This window comes from Schistosoma mansoni (assembly GCF_000237925.1).
Source record: "Schistosoma mansoni, WGS project CABG00000000 data, chromosome 1 unplaced supercontig 0010, strain Puerto Rico, whole genome shotgun sequence".
Taxonomy (NCBI): domain Eukaryota; kingdom Metazoa; phylum Platyhelminthes; class Trematoda; order Strigeidida; family Schistosomatidae; genus Schistosoma; species Schistosoma mansoni.
The window spans coordinates 1695996-1714646 of NW_017385987.1; the positions used below are offsets into that span (position 1 = coordinate 1695996).

General features: G+C 33.9%; 1 protein-coding gene across 1 annotated transcript in view; it reads right to left on the bottom strand.

Annotated features, from left to right (window-relative positions):
* Smp_019280 (camp-dependent protein kinase regulatory chain,putative) overlaps window positions 1–18651 on the bottom strand; it is a gene marked incomplete at both ends in the record, with an annotated part of 36052 nt that overhangs the window by 7948 nt on the left and 9453 nt on the right. The window contains 3 exons of the mRNA XM_018791974.1: window positions 2648–2754; window positions 8137–8267; window positions 11028–11063. Of these exons, the coding sequence (XP_018644881.1) occupies window positions 2648–2754; window positions 8137–8267; window positions 11028–11063 (274 nt within the window). The remainder of the gene's footprint in view (window positions 1–2647; window positions 2755–8136; window positions 8268–11027; window positions 11064–18651) is intronic.

Here is an 18651-nt window from a genome sequence, read left to right on the forward strand (position 1 = left end):
AACGTTTCATCCAGCTAATTTGTGTGGACTTCTTCAGACAAGTTAGCTGAACGAAACGTTGAAATTATTTAAATTTCAATCCCTGAGACTATTTCAAATATAATTTTTCACGTAGAAAGTATACATAATATACACGAATTCGAAAGGCAGATTATCCAAAATCTACAAGAAGAAATATGCATTTATTTTTTATATTATATGATAAAAAGAAATGGAAACTAAATAAGTATATTCATTAGATTCATCAGTATTTATTACTTAGAAACTATTTTAATTGTATAAATTAATCGTTCGTCCCTTGATCATTTACAAATTTGTAGTCATTAATTTACATGAAGAAATCTAATTCATTTGTTCATAAGAATTTAAAATAACGTGTCCTATACGTTTTTTTTTCATGGAATAGGACAGTTATAGTACAGAGTCTTTTAATAGTAAAATGTTACAAACTAAAAAATTAAGATTAAACGACAATTTCAAGTGGTTTATTTGTATGTAAAACATATTAACAAGAGAAAACAACAGCAGAAATAAATCACTATAAGGAGTCCCATTCTAGGACGAAACAGTCTACCAGTGATTCCAGGTTCTCAATGGTGATCTAGCTTAGATTGACTCGTCAAATTAACGATTAAAATAACTATAATCACCACGAAACCCCTATTCTGATAATAATCATCATGTGCTCACTAGTGACTGGCTTCAAGGTGATTTCTGGGAGTTCCAGTGAGAAGCCGTGACCAGTAGAGTCCAATCCCAGTTGGATAGAGACAGGTATCTACCTCAGACAATGGATGGATGGTTGCTGAAGATTATAGATTGTTTAAAGTTAGACGTTAACACCGTTGGATGCCGGCTCAGTGGTCTATAGGTTAAGCGTGTGTACGAGATTGAGTCCCGCTTGCGGAATCGTGGATGAGCACTGCTGTGGCGTACCGTACTAGGACGAAACGGCCATCCAATGCTTCTAGGTTTTCAATGATGGTCTAGCTTACATCGACTCATGAATTCAACTATTAAAAAAATCCATTAAGGAAAAACATGATGCATTTCTCTTGAAGTCATGAAGAAATATCGATATAATTATTTAGATGTTATTAGCCTAGGCTATTGGCCTGTTTGTTTTTTATTTAAAGAATAATTGCTTTCATAAAATTAAAATATTTTCAGTGGCTTTTTTAAAGAACAAGGTTCAATAGAGTGAAAAAATCTCTAACTTTCAGACATAATCAATAAATAACAGTTTTCCGAACCTCACTCCCACCCCCACAAGTAAATAATTGAAGCTTGAACAACTACATGTAAACTTTTGTTCCAATAAAAGAAAACCTCTGGTTATATTAGCATTATTTTCTGTTATCCATAGAATGAATCATAATGTCCTGTAACTAAACCATCCAATTACAATCGTGTGCTACATAAATATGCAATAAATATCATTTGCTTAATTTATTTTTCAATTATAATTCCAGTCAGATAGTTAATTATAAATTAAGATATTCTTACTGTAATGACGTCAAATAAAAAAGCGATGCACACGTACACGCTCATATAAAAACTGTCAAGAATATGAGCGAATAGTTGACAAGGTTGAAATGTGACTTGAGAAGAATTAATAAATCACTCTGTCCAGAAGCTAGAATAACACATGTGGGCTTGACACGGTAATATACACTACAACCTTAAAAAGCATCCTTTTAAATCTGACTACTTACCTACGCCTGTTACCCCTCGTAGAGCATAGACCGCACACCAGCATTCTCCATCCAACCCTGTCCTGGGCAATCCTTTCCAGTTCTTTCCAGTTAACATTCATCCTTTTCATATCTGCTTCAATCTCCCGGCGTAATGTGTTATTTGGCCTTCCTCTTTTTCGCTTCCCTTCCGGATTCAAAGTTAGGGCTTGCCTCGTGATGCAGTTCGGTGATTTCCTCAATATATAAACTATCCACTTCCAACGTCTTTTCCAAATTTCCTCTTCAGCTAGAAGCTGGTTTGTCCTCTCCCACAGAAGGCTGTTGCTGATAGTATCCGGCCTGAGATGTCCATTGTATTCCGTGCCTCCCCTCAGATGTCGAAGTCTTCATAATCCAGTCAATCACCAGAAGAAAGAGGAAGGTGGAGAATAGACAGTCTTGTTTGACCCCGGTACTTACTGGAAACGCATCTGTGAGCTGTCCTCCATGCACGACTCTGCACTGTAGTCCGTCGTATGAGTTCCGAATAATGTTGACAATCTTCCCAGGAGCTCCATAGTGTCGAAGAAATTTCCATAATTTTTTCCGGCCCACACTGTCAAACGCCATCTCATAGTCAATGAAGTTGATTTTCAAGTCTGAAATCATATTATTTACTCTTAATAGTGATAAGCTTTCAAGCTGGACAGCTAATTCGTCCGGAAAAATAAACAATAAATGTTGGAATATACAACAATGGTAGTGTTATATTATTGTCAGTTACATCCAACTAGTAATTCGTTTCAGCATAGTCATTTAGAGATTTCTCATTGCTTAATAAGCAATTTAAATATAAGAAATTAACAGTAAAACAATCTAACCCATTTATCTTTCATTCGCGCATATATATTTATATATATATTAATTGAATTCTTATATTTCCAGCGTTCTATCTCATTTAATACACTCACCTTTCAATTACATAAAAATAATCACCATCTTCACCTTGGTTTATAATTACTTGACCTTTAGTCACAGGCGTTTCTTTTATTGCATCGATTACTCTTCTCAGTTGAATCTATTTGTTAAATATAAAAAGAGGAAAGAAAAAAATAATTAACAATGAAGATAAGCAAAAAAAGAATAATTTTATAACAGATGAAAAACCTTAATTTTTGTAGATGAAATGATGTATGAAAAGTTAGTAGATCATTCATTTATCCATGGGAAAAATGTTTTAAGACATTTAAACTGGTTTGATGAAAAAATTATGTTCAGCAGTTTTTTGTATGGAAAATTGATATTAATTGTGGTCATAGTGAAACCCTTAAACATTTTTTCTTTTGAATAAACATTAAAAATTGTAAATCAAGCAGTACATTTCGTTTTGTCCTGTATTTATCAGTTGAATATTCTTACATTACAGTACCAATTTTTACATTGGGACTAGAATCGTGTATTTATCAATTAAAAGGAAAGAGTGCCATCCATCAGACTACTCATATATGATTCTCTCTAACTTGTTCAATGGACATATTATTTGTTGTGAATTGTAAAAAGGTGGTGGTCATTACCCAGAACTGAACTTCCAGTTATATTCAATGTCAATATATCGATTTGATCAGTATATATATATCGACATAAACTGGTCAAAATCAGTCCTGGATATCAACAGCGTTAATACTTAGTTTACTTACATTAACCAAATAGTAATAAGACCACTGTATAAACCCCTAACCCAACATTTTCAACGTTATTAGGTTGAATTCTTTTTTAAAGCAATTAATCCCTTTGATAAATTTCGATAATGTAATGAGAAGACGAAGATTATCAGAACTATGTGATATATTAGCGCAATACATTTCGAAAAATCTGATCACACATATACTTGTTAAGAACATTTATATATAAAAATAAAAGGTCAACTAGACTGGAAATAGGGGTAAAAATAGACAAGGATAATAATAATAAAATAGTGTGAAAACAATTTGACACCTAATCCCTCTGGATAATAAGCATATATTACCAGGATAGGTTTAAGGTGAGAACAAACTGTTTTTGAATACACAAAGGGGGTTTGAATTTTCGTATGGCTAAGGCTTCAATAAACCTCAGTATACGCCCTTTTACACTTTTAAACAACACAACAAAAGCCGAGTTAAGATCAATCTTATGACCTATTTCAATTATATGTTTGGCAATAGAGGATGATGGATGTTTATCCTCTACTCTTATTGGGTCATTCGACTCTATTTGTTTTTGCAATCATTTTGGTACATGTTCACCCACCCTAATTTGCAGATCACGAATTCTTTCTTTCAGAAACTGCTAGTGAGTACTCAATGGAAGCTGACATGTTATACAGATGTATAAAATAACGAAATTCCAAACTAATCAGTGACTGCATAAAACCAACATATAGATAATGGCTATCATTTTACTCAAACCCAATGAATAGGCCAAAGCCAAATACGATTGTCGACGAGCAAGGGATACCAGCTTTGTTGTTTTAATTGTAAATTAAATAAAATTTGATTTTTCATTTGCCATATCCTAACGAAGAATACATGAATGGCAACTGCTAGTAATTATTTATGAACTATTATTATGTATATTCCTATTGGATTGCAATCAAGTAACTAGATTATATGTACATTCATATTCCTTTTATCATAAGCTTTCGTTTGACTTATTGACTATTATTGTACGGCTTACTATTCTCAAGTTATTCCTAATCTATTAGTTACAGCCTCACACCCACAGCAACTTTTTGCTCGATCTTGTATTATTGTTATTTTCTATTTTATGGTATGATACGGTCTGATTTGCTTGTATATAAACTGCGACTATCTGAAATACATTATTCATACAGTGGAAGCTGAGGTTGTGTTCTGGACTCAATGGGCAGGGCAAGGCAACAAGAACCAATAAGGACTCCGAGTTGACTCTTGGCTGCTCGTGCTGGTTTGGCACACGGCCAGGGTGGTATAAGTCAGTGTTCTGATTGGCGATCTATGTTTCACGTGATATTTGACGTGGCTTAGGACATAACAGTATTAATGTTGACTTTTCAGTGAATTTGAACTGTGGGTAGCAGTATAATTCAGGATGAGTGCTTCTTCCTATTAAGGAGGGAATCAGAATTCTTGCTTCGATCTCTTTTTCTTAAACTTAGTTTGTCATCTTCATTTTCTGAAAAGACAGTTATATGAAACACAGATTACTGCTAACAAGCATTTAAACACTATGTCAAGTATGTTTCCGCTCCAATTACTTAGAAAGTAATTAAAAATTATTGGTTTCTACAATAGTAAATTTTTGACTTGTCCAAACTAATTAACATCAAATAATTAGTGTGATATACGTGTCATGCGCAACCATATACGTATCAAGCTGACCTAAAAAATTCCTGTTATATATATATATATATATATATATATATATATATATATATTACCGTTAAGACTTTTCATGGAATCCTATTCTAACTAATGATGACCATTAATTATCTGACTGCAAAATCGCACCGTAATCTTTGGCTACATAGTTGTATCTTTCGTTAACTTTATTCGTCATTACTTCTTAAACTAACTAATTATCGAGATAAATCATTTTTTAGTTTTCTTATTCATTAGCATCATGTACTTCATAAATTGTAATAAACAAACAAAGCAAATTATGAAAATAGTCATGTCATTCCAAAAATATTGTAAAACTTTTGAAAGTGAAACCGTACTACAGAGAATTTAAGTTTACGAAGTATTTATCGAATCTAATAAATTATTTTCAGTAAAATACAGTCTTGATTAAAGTTGAATAAGTGACAATAGTCATGAGCTTAAGGTGATTTCTTCCATAATTAGTCAAGTGCAGAATAAAAGTAAGCAATATTAGGTTTCGAATATGATTATTAACTATACCTAGAGCCATCCAGGACTATGGTTGAGAGTAGGGTTGGTAACCACATGACTTAAAATAAACCTAGCTTGGGAAAAGCTGACCACAAAAAAATCATTTAAACCGGTTAAACTCTGCCCTGTGAGTTAAAGGTTATTCACATAGAACAGCTATGGCGGCTCATCGTAAAAGTCAAGGTTCTTCTGAAGTCACGGAGCCAATGTTCTTCCTAACAACTAGAGCATTAATTATTATGAGTAAATGGAATGTTTGGAAAACGTGAGAAATTAAAATGGTCATTTAGATAGTAGCGGAAATAAGATTCAAGTTGACTTTGATTGGAATAAGTGAAACCCACTGAACACAATCTGGACAGAAAAGGCTAGCTTCAGGAGAGCTTTCATTGCACTCTAAACATGGGAAATAAAGTCCTTGACCTACGCAAAGCGTTGCACTGATACTCTCCAAAGAAGCACTGGAAAAGCGCTTGTAGGTCGAGAATCTTACAGCTTGAGAATCATCTAAGCATTCTTCAAAACAAAAAAAGAAAGGATTACAATGAATATCGTCCAGGGCTACGCGTCCACTAATGATAGCAGCAAAATGGTGGAAACCAGTTTCATGGCAGGCTGCAGTTCATGTTAGAGAAACATTCAGGAAAACACCTGACCATTCTGATGGGGGACCTAGACGCCAAAGTCGGGATGGACAACACTAGATATGAACGCACCATGGAGTGGCACAGTCTGGGAGAAAGAAGCTGGAATATTGTTAGTCTGGTAGGTCTGCTTGCTTTAAACAGCAATGTCATAGGTGGCAGCACTTTATTTCACAAATCCATACACAAAGCTTCAAAGGTGTCATTGTACCACTGAGTCGACTATTTATGGATGAGTAGAAGTTCAGAAAATTCATTGTAGGCATAATAACAAAGAGAGAGGAGCTAATTGAGCTAATTAGGCACAGGCCGAATACTTAGAAGCAAACAAATAAGTGAAGAAGAGCTTTGTAGATGATAAGCGGTAATATGTGGAAGACCTAGCAATGACGGCAGACCATGTTACAAGAGGATGTCTACGGAGAACGAGTAAGTACCAGTAAACTGGCAAGAAGGATGGATCATCAAGATGACGAAAAAGATCAAAGTATGAAAACTACATAGACATCACACTACTCTCAGTACCAGCAATTTTTCAATAGAGTGTATCTGAACCGAACGAAAGATTGAGTAGATAATCAGCTTTGAGGTCAAAAAGCTAACTTCGTAAAGATAAATCATATATCGACTCAATAGCAACACTGGATATTTGTTCAGCAATTAATTGAATGGAACTCATCACTATATTTCAACTCCCTTGATTATGAGGAAAGGGTTTGACATTATGGATAGGATAACCTTCTTTGACACTATGAAGCATCTGAAAAGATCGTCACCATCATACGGAACTCCTACGAATGACCGAATTGGAAAGTCGTGCATGAAAGGCAGCCCACAAGTGTATTCTGAGTGGATACTGGAGTTAGACGAGGTCGCCTACTCTTGTTTTCTCTCTTTCTTTCGATTGTCAATTAGATTATGGTGGCCCCCACACTTTGGGAGAAGCAGGGAATGCAGAAGAGACACCTTGGAAACAACAGTATGACTTGATCTTCGCAGATAACTTGACCGTGTTGTAGTCCACATAGCCGCAAACACATACAAAGAATTCCAGTGTAGCAGCGGCTTAAGGAGCATTAGGGTTCAGTATATACAGGGCAAGTAACATCCTGAAGTACGACAGTGGGGACCGACCAAATCACATTTGATGTTGAACTCTGAAAGAGATAGAACTCTGAAAGAGATAGAACCCTTCATGTAATTGAGCAGTACCACTGATAAACAAAGAGTATCTGATGCAGCTATGATGGTATAATACAACTACAACTAAATAATATATGAAACTGAAAAGAACTCTCAGCCAATACCAAATTAAGAAATTTGAACATTAGCGTTAAAATAGTTTAGCGTTAAAATAGTTCTATCGCACAGGTCTGAAATTCGAAGAACTATCATCACAGGCCATCATTAATATCTGTTTACGCAAGGTATTCCAGATGCATTGGTCAAAGACCAGCAGTAGTAACATATTGTTGTACAGAAAATAGCAGCTGCCAGTTGACAAGAAAATCGGGAATAGACGATGGAGGTGGATATAACACACTTTGCGAGAACCATTCAAGTGCATCTTAAGGCGATTTGCAATCTAGAATCCTTAAGGCATACCAAGGAATTCAAAGTGCCAACGACCTGAGACAGACATCAAGGCCATAAATAGCACTTGACTTTCAGATGAATACTTTAATGATGTTTGGAAATAATCACTGTACCACTTAAAATATTAAAACAAGTTTTCTTTATGAGTTTACCTCGAGATTAACCAAGTGGATGCATCAGAATAAATATCTTCATGTTTGCTATACAACAATTAGAAATTTCAGAAATCCTAATGTTAGCAATTCATCTCACCGAAAATCGGCTTTATCACAAAATCGCAACCGCACGAACAAACTCCACATAACTCACCTCATCCAATGAACGAAAAATGAAAATTGGTTTAACGACTGATGCTAAACGAAGTTTTTGTGCTACAGACTTTGGATGAACAACAGGTTCCACATCAGTTATCGTGGCTGGATTAAAACTTTCAGCTGCCACTAAAAAGTGGAAAAAATCAGAATGAATAGGTTACTTAGCAACTAAACTCATAGAATATTGTTAGTGAACCTCGTTCAAAACAAAACAGTTAACTAAGTAAAACCATTTAAAATGGTATCAGTCAAATGTATCGAATTCTTGAAGACTTCGATAATCTTAAATTATTATAAAACTAGGCATAAGAATCATAAATGTTTTGAACTCCTTTTACGCTAAAGTAGTTAATTAGTCCCGATCTAATTAGAAGAATATATTTTAAGTTAAATACCATGACGAAATCAATAATGGAATAGCGTTCTATTGTAATATTCTTAAAAGTACGTCTGGAGATGGACATATGTTGTATAAATACAGTGATATAATTGATAATCTGACGCATTATTCCTTTGATTTTAAAACATAGTCTCAGAAACTAAAATACTCATCCTAACTTTATTATTCCCAATTTCATTTTTTACGGATGTAGCAAAGATAACAAAGGTCTAAAGTGCTAGAAATAAGTGGTTACGTAACGAGTAAACTCTGATCATAAGTAAGGATAAAATGAGTTAAGCCCAGTTAATTGATATAAGATTGCTAGTCTAGAAGACAGTCAAAATAAAAAGACGTATTGATGTGATTATTTGAAGGAAAGAGTTGAACAAAATCTTCATGACGTAAAGAAGTAGTATTTGTCACCAAGGTAAGAAAAGATTAACAACCATCTCCTTTTGAACACATAAATCAGGTTTCTGACTCCTGATAACAATGGCTTCAGCAAACTTCAAAAGACTGGAGCTTGACTGTTTATTAACCACCTTGAAAGATTCCAAGGTGTCAACCTGATGTCCTGTGTCCAATAGATGTATAGGAATTGCGTTGTTTAAAGTAGTACTCTCTCTCTCGTTCGACGGTTTTTTAGAACATGTTCAAAAAATTTAATCTAGCACTGGATCGCGTTTCCTTATCTTAATTGAGGATCATTAAGAGATGCGAAAAAATATTTACAAATATTCAGTAGTATATATATATATATATATATTAGATTACTTCTTCAATTTTGAACAAAACAAAAATGAGATCTCTTTTTTTTCAATGTGAACTACTCACAAAAGAAGAAGATAATGGAAAGATTATTTTCATTTGTGACCTTTACTTTCATGATCTTTTCGAAAGTACTTTTCGCATTCGATTAGTAAAATTGAAATGAAAATTGATAAATAGAGAATTTACTTGTTGAATGAGCCAACAACGATGGTGAAGCTAAATAAAATTTGATGAATGTAGTTTAGGATTTAAAATAAATAATATGAGAAACTGTGAAGTCATTTACAAGAGATAGTTTACAATTGACTGATCACGGAGTAGTGACCAATGTCACATATGTCAAGTCCTCCTTAGTGTTGATCAAATTCTAGGTGACGAGGGGTCGAATCCACCAAGGAACATCGATTCCCTCAAGACTATATGTACATGTTGCTGACAAGCGTCAGCAGCACGAAATGTAGGTCAAGGGTTTTTTTCTGTAGGCTAACTTCAACCACCACCTTAGAAAATAATACTTATTTGGGACATAACAAATAGCTAACTTGTACTACAGAGCCTTTTTTATAAGATATTTAATAACCAAAATTTGGTTTAAGAGTTTTAAAACGAAAATATGTTTTCCTATACAATTTAAATTTATGCAAGTGGAGGTTTAATAAAATTAGTTCCCTTAATAAACTTTTGTAAAATAAAAATGAATATGGGAGGTATTTATAATTATTTCTTTTCAATAGCGAGCTAAATGAACCAAATGTTACATGTAAAGTTACAATTCTAAGACATTTCCTTCATTTAGTTGACTTAAAGCACATGAAATGAATCCGCTTCATTTCACAATGTTCCTCATTCATGTTCTGTATGCTGAAGTATTCAATCAACTTTTATACATGAAATATTTTTTTAAATGGAATAAATATTAACAAATAAATAAATGTACCAAAAAATTTACAGGGCCTTATAAAACGTTCTAAAACAGGATGAGTTTCCCTTTATAGTATAGGCAGCCCCAATGACAATTAACCTCTGAGACATACAGTACTTCAAGGCTAAACAACAAGAGAGAATACAACAAATGAAAATCCTAACTTTGGTTACGATTTATTTTAATGAAGAGTAAGAGTCCACCTAAAAAGTAAATCAGCAAAATCTTACAGTTTTCCTTATAGGAGAGACGTCTTTGCGTTCCGGACGATTAAATGAAATCTCAATAAATTCGACTATTCAGAACTAATAAATCTAATGATTCAAGCATGAATTGTGAAACAATACTCCTTTTTTGGATGAATATTTTATATCCTAAAGAGAAGTCATCACTTGTATGTGATTTTCTGTGTAGATAAACTTAGTACTGAATAAAGCAACGACAGAAACAAAACAGCTAATGAAATATAACTTCATCGGAAACTTTGATTTTCTGTCATCACTTTCAGTCTTATTATTGTATATTTGACGGAAGAGACTTTTTCTTGTATTATCTTGGGGACATTCAGACAATAATTCTATAAATAATAAGATCAAAAATGTGTTACTCTGACATGTACTACATTAGTTCATAAAAACCAACTATTTCAGCTGTTGTTAAAACCACGATATAATGTTTTTAGGTGATAGACGTCATCTAGAAGATATACTAATCAAGATTAGGAAAGTCTAACCAGGACCATTAAGATAGTCATGTTTTAGAAAAAATGGATATGGACAAGACAAAATTCTTTTTAAAAAAACCAACTTACCACTTTGTCGACGTGCACCAATATAGCTTACTCGATCTATAAATAAATAACATCAAAACAGATGGGACTTATTTGCAATATATTTAACATGCTGGCAAATACATATAATTATTTAAAGTAAATTACAACATATGAAAAAATTAAAAACACATGGTTTAGCAACATAATTTCATGTATTTACATGACAGACAGCAACGACATGAACACATCAATATTGACAGAATATGAAATATTTGTTCAAGACCACTTTCAAAGCTTATAAACCAATTATGATATACAACAACAAAGATTAACATCTTAAAACACAACGAGTATAAGCAGTAATCCAAAAGATTAGAGTTTGAAGATGTTACTCAAGGAGTATAATCCAGTGAAATAAATTTGGAAAGAGAAAAAAAATAGAGACATGAAGAATTCAGAAGATTAGAATCTGGGAGAACACAAAGAGCAGATGCACCTTCGCCATTGCAAACGATTTTGAGCCATGTCATTCAAGGTCTCCAACCATCGATTGCTATCATCTCGCGGATCCCAAACAGGTAATCTACACCTACCAGCATAGCTCAGTCCACTTGTCAGCGACTTCAGGGATTTGTGCCACGTCTTGGTCTGTTCGCCACTAGCTTTCTTCCAACCTACTCCTACACCAGTCAGTGGTTGGGCATACGTAACACATGTCCCAGCCATCTCAACTGATGAAGTTTCACTACTTCATCAATCGATTTGCCATCTTTACCTAGCACCCATTTCCTAACAACTGCATTACTCACTCGGTGGTCCCAGGATATACGAGCAGTGTTTCGAAGACACCTATGATCGAATATTAGTAGCCTACAAATATCCTCTACTCTTACCGGCCATATTTCACTGCCATAAAGTAGGACAGAACGAACTGCTGCTCAGTAAACCCGTGGGACCACGTGGGACTCATGAATCAGTTTTCTTAACATTTCAGTAGAACAGATTTTTTGTTAATTCATTTACTTTTGCTTTAATTGAAATTGTTGCATAGATTAGTTCCTCACAAAGTTGTTAAGGATACATCCTAATATCGAAGCATTCATAAACGTAAATAATTTTTAATAACGTAGCATCGGGCAATGAAAAGCAACAAAATTCAGGCCACGCATTTCCTACATTACTCGATACTCTTTGTAGGCTATATCATCATGTCTAACAAAAACATATGTGATGAATACTACTTATGCTGATAGATATAAGTAGTATGCATTAGCAATCAGATGTGGAATGCATGCAAGGGAACAGAGAGCAATTGTAATAAAAAATAGAATTGAAAGAATCATGAAGCATGTAAAGGACAACTGACGGAAGATGTGCAAATAATGTATTTAATGTATGGTTTTCATATTTTACCAAGGCACTCTGTTATTTTGCGTTAAACAATAAATTGGTTTTTCCCCGTCTGAATTCTCGTACACTACACATATACTTATCAACTCAAATGAATTAACTCCGATGCTTAAACGCTAATTACTGGAACCTTATGTCAGTTGAAACATGAAAGCCGATGTATTAAATGATAAAACCGAACAGAAATATATCCACAATTGTAGTAAAACTCATTAGCTTGTACGCTAGATAGCTATGCGTCATAGCTTAAAGATTAAACTTTGAGTTAGATCTATACAGCTAAAAAGAAATATAGTATTCATTGAAATTGTTATTCATAAAAAAAGTTAAGCCTTCCATTTTTGAATACATAAGTTGGGAATGTCGATTTTTGGTCTAATAGTTAGACCCACTAACAATTACAGCCATACAGCAAACAACTACTGAATTCATTGCATCACAATTTTGACATAGACATACCTGATCCCTAATCAGCTCAGATCGCAAAATACCCCATAGAGATCACAATGTTGTGTTGGTCTGTTATAACGGTACAAAATAAAAATGCATATTCCATACCATTTAACTAAAAATAATCAGGTACCTCAGTATAACATAAAATCCATTTCGAATCGATCTTCACCCTCTATGCTAACCATAGACTCAATATTCTAGTCTAATATTCAAAAGAGCGAATAAATAAAATGCCCGGTTTTACAACTAACCTTGCATTGTTTAAAAATCTGAACGTCATTTGAGGTCATGGTAAATTTAAGGTCAAACTATATATATATATATATATAAAGTGAACAGATACAAAAAAGGACAGTCCAAATAAATATAAACCTGAATAAATTCGACAAGAGTTTGACTAACTATTTGTTACCAATCTACATGGATCATTGCAAAAACGCAAAATTAGAAATGTTTGTGAACATCATGAAAATTGAGCATGATTTTTCAATTATGTGAACTGAAAAAACGAAACCAACAACCTAAAGAAAGAATTCCCATATCAGATATGTTGTTATGCACATGGATAATATTTCCAACAGTGTTTATTTCTATAGAGAAAAATAAAACTAACAGCATTTGTGGACTTCATTTTCTTCAAATAATGGACGTTCAAATATACGATTTTTCAATAAACGTTAGACATTAAAATTAAGGACGGATCAATGTAAGGCAAATATTGAAGGCCCGGAAGCACTGGAGAGCCGTTTCGTCCTAGTATAGGACTCTTCAACAGTGAGCATCCACGACCCCGCACGTCGGAATAGAACTCAGGACATTCAATCTCGAGTGAGAATGCTTGACCTCTAGACCACTGAGCCGGGATCCAAAGGTGTTAATCTCTAACTTCAACCAATCCATGATATTGCGCTACCACTATGTTCGCGAGCAAGACTGAATGACCTGGATCCGATTCCTGCGTGCAGGATCGTGGATGCGCACGTTGAACAGTCACGTACTAGGTCGAAGCAGCCCTCTAGTGCTTCCAGGTTTTAAATGTTGGTCTTTCATTGATCGGTTCATAATTTTTATTAAACCCGGAAATCTAAATAACCCTATACTTACAATAGAACATTAAGTTTTGATCCGATAGAAAAGATTTAGAAACAATTTATTTCACAATAATTTCAGTTTATAAGCAAACAAACAGACGAAAACGTCATAAACTGATAACAATACTTAACATGAAAAAGTCAGTCAGCTACAACGTAGGACCAGGCACATGTATGCATCGATCCAAGTCGCCACATCTCATTAGCACAAGATGAACACCGAATTCAGAGAAATAATTACTTAAATGGTAGTAATACATAAAAGAAAGGTTGTGCATAAGGATGTAATACAGGAAGGAAGAATAAGTTCGCAGAAAGAAAGATATAAAGCAATTTTTTCCTCACAGTTTAAGGGAAGATAAAGAGTGTATACACCTACGCCATTGTGATCGATTCTGAGCCATGTCACACAGAGTCTCCAACCATTGGTTACGATAGTCACGCGGACCCCAACCAAGTAGTCTGCGTCTACCAATATGGCTAAGAGCAGACGTTAGCGACTTCAAGGACTGATGCCATGTTTGGTTTGGCCACCCCTGACTCTTCCAACCATCCCCAATACTAGTCAGCGTCGTGCATCATGGTAATCAGTGTTCAGGCATACGTAGCACATGGCCCAACCATCTCAGTTGGTGAAGATTTACAACCTTATCGACTGATTTACCATCATTCCCTAATACCCTATGTCTAATCCCACTATTACTTAGTTGGTGATCTCAGCAAATGCTGGCAGTATTTCTAAGACATCTGTGATCAAATACTAGTAACTTAAGAGTATATTCTACTCTTATTGGCCACGTTTCGCAGTCGTAAAGTAGAACAGAACGAACTGCCGCATAGTATACTCGTCCTTTAATTGATAGACAGATATCTCGCCTTCACCATAGGTGACGTAAGTTGGCAAAAGCCAAACGAGATTTTTGAATCTGTGCTGAGATTTCATCAGACACCAACCTATTAGGGCTGATCAGACTTCTAAGGTAAGTGAAGTTGTCGACGCGTTCGACTACTTCGTGTTAGATCGTATTTGTTCAGACCTTACCGCCGGATACGAAAATCCGTGGGACAAGGCGAGGTGTGCATTTTTAGGGTCGACCTTTCCTAATCACACCCGTCCTTTGTGCGGGGGCAGTATCGCTGTCATGCTGGTTGTCTGAAGGAAACACCTTACTGCTGTCACACCTCTGTACAGTCAGTAGTACGAATTCGCCCTCGGACCTTGTGTTTGCTGCTTTTAGTCTTACGGCTCTCCAACCGATCTGCTTGGCATGGTAGGACATTGAGCAACGATTTTTCCAGTCACTATAGCTCGACTGGTTCATTACGATAGGTAAGCCCGACCAGCACGTCAAGGTAGCAGCAAAGGTCGAGGCATGGAAAAGTAAAGTCAGTTGTAGTTTATGGGAAATGGACAACGTATTAATTTTTAAAAAATACTACACGATTTATTTAGTGTTTACCTTCGCATTCGTTCTAACCTTCATAGACTACAATGAGTAGCACAAATTGTAAATCAAGTGTGCAAATAAATGCTGTCACTTTTGCAATTTAAAATAAAAATAAAATTAACATAATTGAGAAATTTAATAAAAGAGAGTGAATCGAGTAAGATTAATATTTCATTAAATTACAAAAGTATTTGTGAATTTTATTTAACAGTTAGGTATATATTTTACGACAAGCCAATTTGCCAGATATTCCTAAATGGAAGTTTCACACATCAAACAATTAAGAATTATAATAATATTTATAGGAAATTAGTCCGTGAGTTCTATGGGCTAAGACGAAAAACATTATTGAAACTTACAGTAACGCAGAAAATAGTACAGAACTAACTTTATTTGTTCAGTCAAGATTATATAAATATATTTAATTAATGGTTAGACTCAAAAGCTTATTTTTAGAAATTGTTTCTTATACCAACATCTCTAGTTTATGACTAGGATAAAGTTACTGACATACATGCAATCTCATATAACAGTTCATCAGTTGAAGTTATTACCTATCTGAACATTATAATACAAGTAAACATCCAAAAAATAACACAAAGTATTGCATCAAAAGATGTACAATAGAAACAATGAGAGGGAATTGAAACCCTACAGGAAAGGAGATCAAAATTGTTTTACCGATGATATATGCATTTTAATTTATTCAATCAGATTACCTTCGATTAGCTATATACAAATAATATTACATTCAAGCTAATCTTTTAAACAAAATGTTTAGTGAAGTAAGATAATCAAGTGCAGAAACCGTTACAATCAAATAATATATGCAATTAACAAATTCAAATTACATTCAGAAGTTTAACTATTCCGACCTAATCGTTTAACATATAATCTTACTGCTATAAGAGCAATTATTTTTACATTGCATTCGATTTCACCTAATTAGTATGCATAACGTTGCATACACAGTGATTCTTGATTATGAATCATAAGCAAATTAATAACAAAGATTTGATATTTTTTAAATATATATACCCTGGGAGTATGTTGGATATACAATATAATCATCAATGAACTAGTCAGGATATCTAACGCAATAGTGTATTTTAATAAAATTATTTAAAATGTTGAATTAGTGCCGTTTTTAATAAAATGTCTACATAACACAAAATTTAGTTGAAAGAGTTCTAGGTGAAATCAGAATACTAGCCGAAATATAATTAGAAACTAGGACTGGAGATATATATGCTAACTCCTTCAATATGCAGTATTCAGTTAGTTCACTACTACTACTCAATATTAATGTGACTAGATATATATGTTGATTGAAAATCCGAGGTTTAATGAAAGGATTTCTTTTTAACGAGTTGTATGTGTATGAAATTTAAGACTTCGTTCCGTGTGGAAATGTGAACAGTGGATAAATATGGTGAAGTAATAATATCAGGTCATACAAAGCAATTAATAACAACACAGTGTGAGTGAAGAAGAGATGTAATCCTACAATTTAATATTAAATTATAATGTAATTGTAGTAGAATAATCAAATTAATTTTTATCTTAGTATTTAAAGGTATTTGGAAGATTTAGTGAAATGATATTGGAAACCACTATGAGTGATAATATTGTTACCATCGAGGTAAATACAAAGGTAAAACATACTTCTCTCGTATACAAAGTTTAAGCTCTATAACATCCAGATAACCAAAAATTCTATCAGTTTAAGAAGGGTAAAATGTAAGAATCTTAGTAAATTTACACTGATTAGGTACATAGACTCAAAATTACCATGAAGTTTATTTGAGTAATCGTAGTTAATTATTTGCCTTAAGATTTGAACTCCTAACCGCTTTCTTTTCAGTCTCACAGAATCAGGCTGAACTACGTTACCTTATGCTTTCTGAAAGTGAATTTTGGACATGCATCAGTGCTTCGGAAAATGGACTCACCAAACAATATTACCGCTAAATTGTAATCCTAACGACACATAAGAAGCTGTAATCGGAATTCTGGAAAGAACCATTTACGTACACCTAGTATTGTTAAGAAAAGATAATGTATGAAGAAAAAAAGTGTCTTGCTTTCGTGCACTCATTAGTAACAGCTATGTAAACTGGTGCTACCTTAGATAATCGGTCAAACACCAACGTATTCCAAAACTTTATCACTAAACTAGACGAAAAAGGTTGGTCTAGTAAACTATTAATGTAAACGCATTTCCTAAATTTACGAAAAAACCGACTACTAAGCAATTTAATGTATATTTAAAACCCATAGCACTCACTGGAAATTGACTAGTCACTAACATATTGAATGGTTCACTGGAATTCCGTAACACTTGGGTTCCACAAATCATTGACGAGTGACCATAGATTTTTATTCTAGTTGTCACCGTCAACCAAATTTTCTATATTAATTTCATAATGAGACTATCAGCATGAGGGACACTGCATCAACGTCTATTTTAATTCGGTTCTAATTCCATAAAATAAATAGGTTTCTAAATTAATTTTGCATCTGGACACTACTCATCAAAAGGGTATACCTCAAACTATGGGGTAACTGGTTCTCTTTTACAGTTCAGAAGATCAATTTAAATATTATTCAGTTTTCATAGCATCTCCTGGACTCTAACACTCCATTTTCCACATTATTGACACACTAATGAATGATAATAAAAGATTCATAGGCCATATATATCTTTATTAGGTAACAGAAACTGTTTACCTTCGGATTTTGTAAAAATGCCGATTATTCATACATAAAACTGGAAAAAAGGAGGCTTCGGTTTGTGAATATTTTACTAAGCTGCACAAATAAAAGAAATTGATTTATGCCCCTTAATTTTACATGAGTTAAATCAACTAAGTAAATATGGTTTAGTCTTTTAGATGCAAGAAAATAACTAACTTCGGTGTAATTATTTAAAATCAGTGAAGGTAATGAACATGTCACTTTATCTCAAACAATTGGAAGGTTTTAATAATATGTAGAACAACTAAAAGATACATTAACGATTCGATTATAAAAAATAATAATTCGGAACTATTGCATACCTTTTGTATTTCTAAGATTTCATCCAGTTGAATAAGGGAAAAAATAAAAAATACTCAATTATTTTATTTTCTGAAGGGGTTTTGTGGAGATTTTAGTAATTTTATAGAGTTGAGATCATGAGTCAATTGAAGCTAGACCACCATGGAAAACCTGGAAGCGCTGGACGGCCGTTTCGTCCTATTATGGGACTCCTCAGCAGTG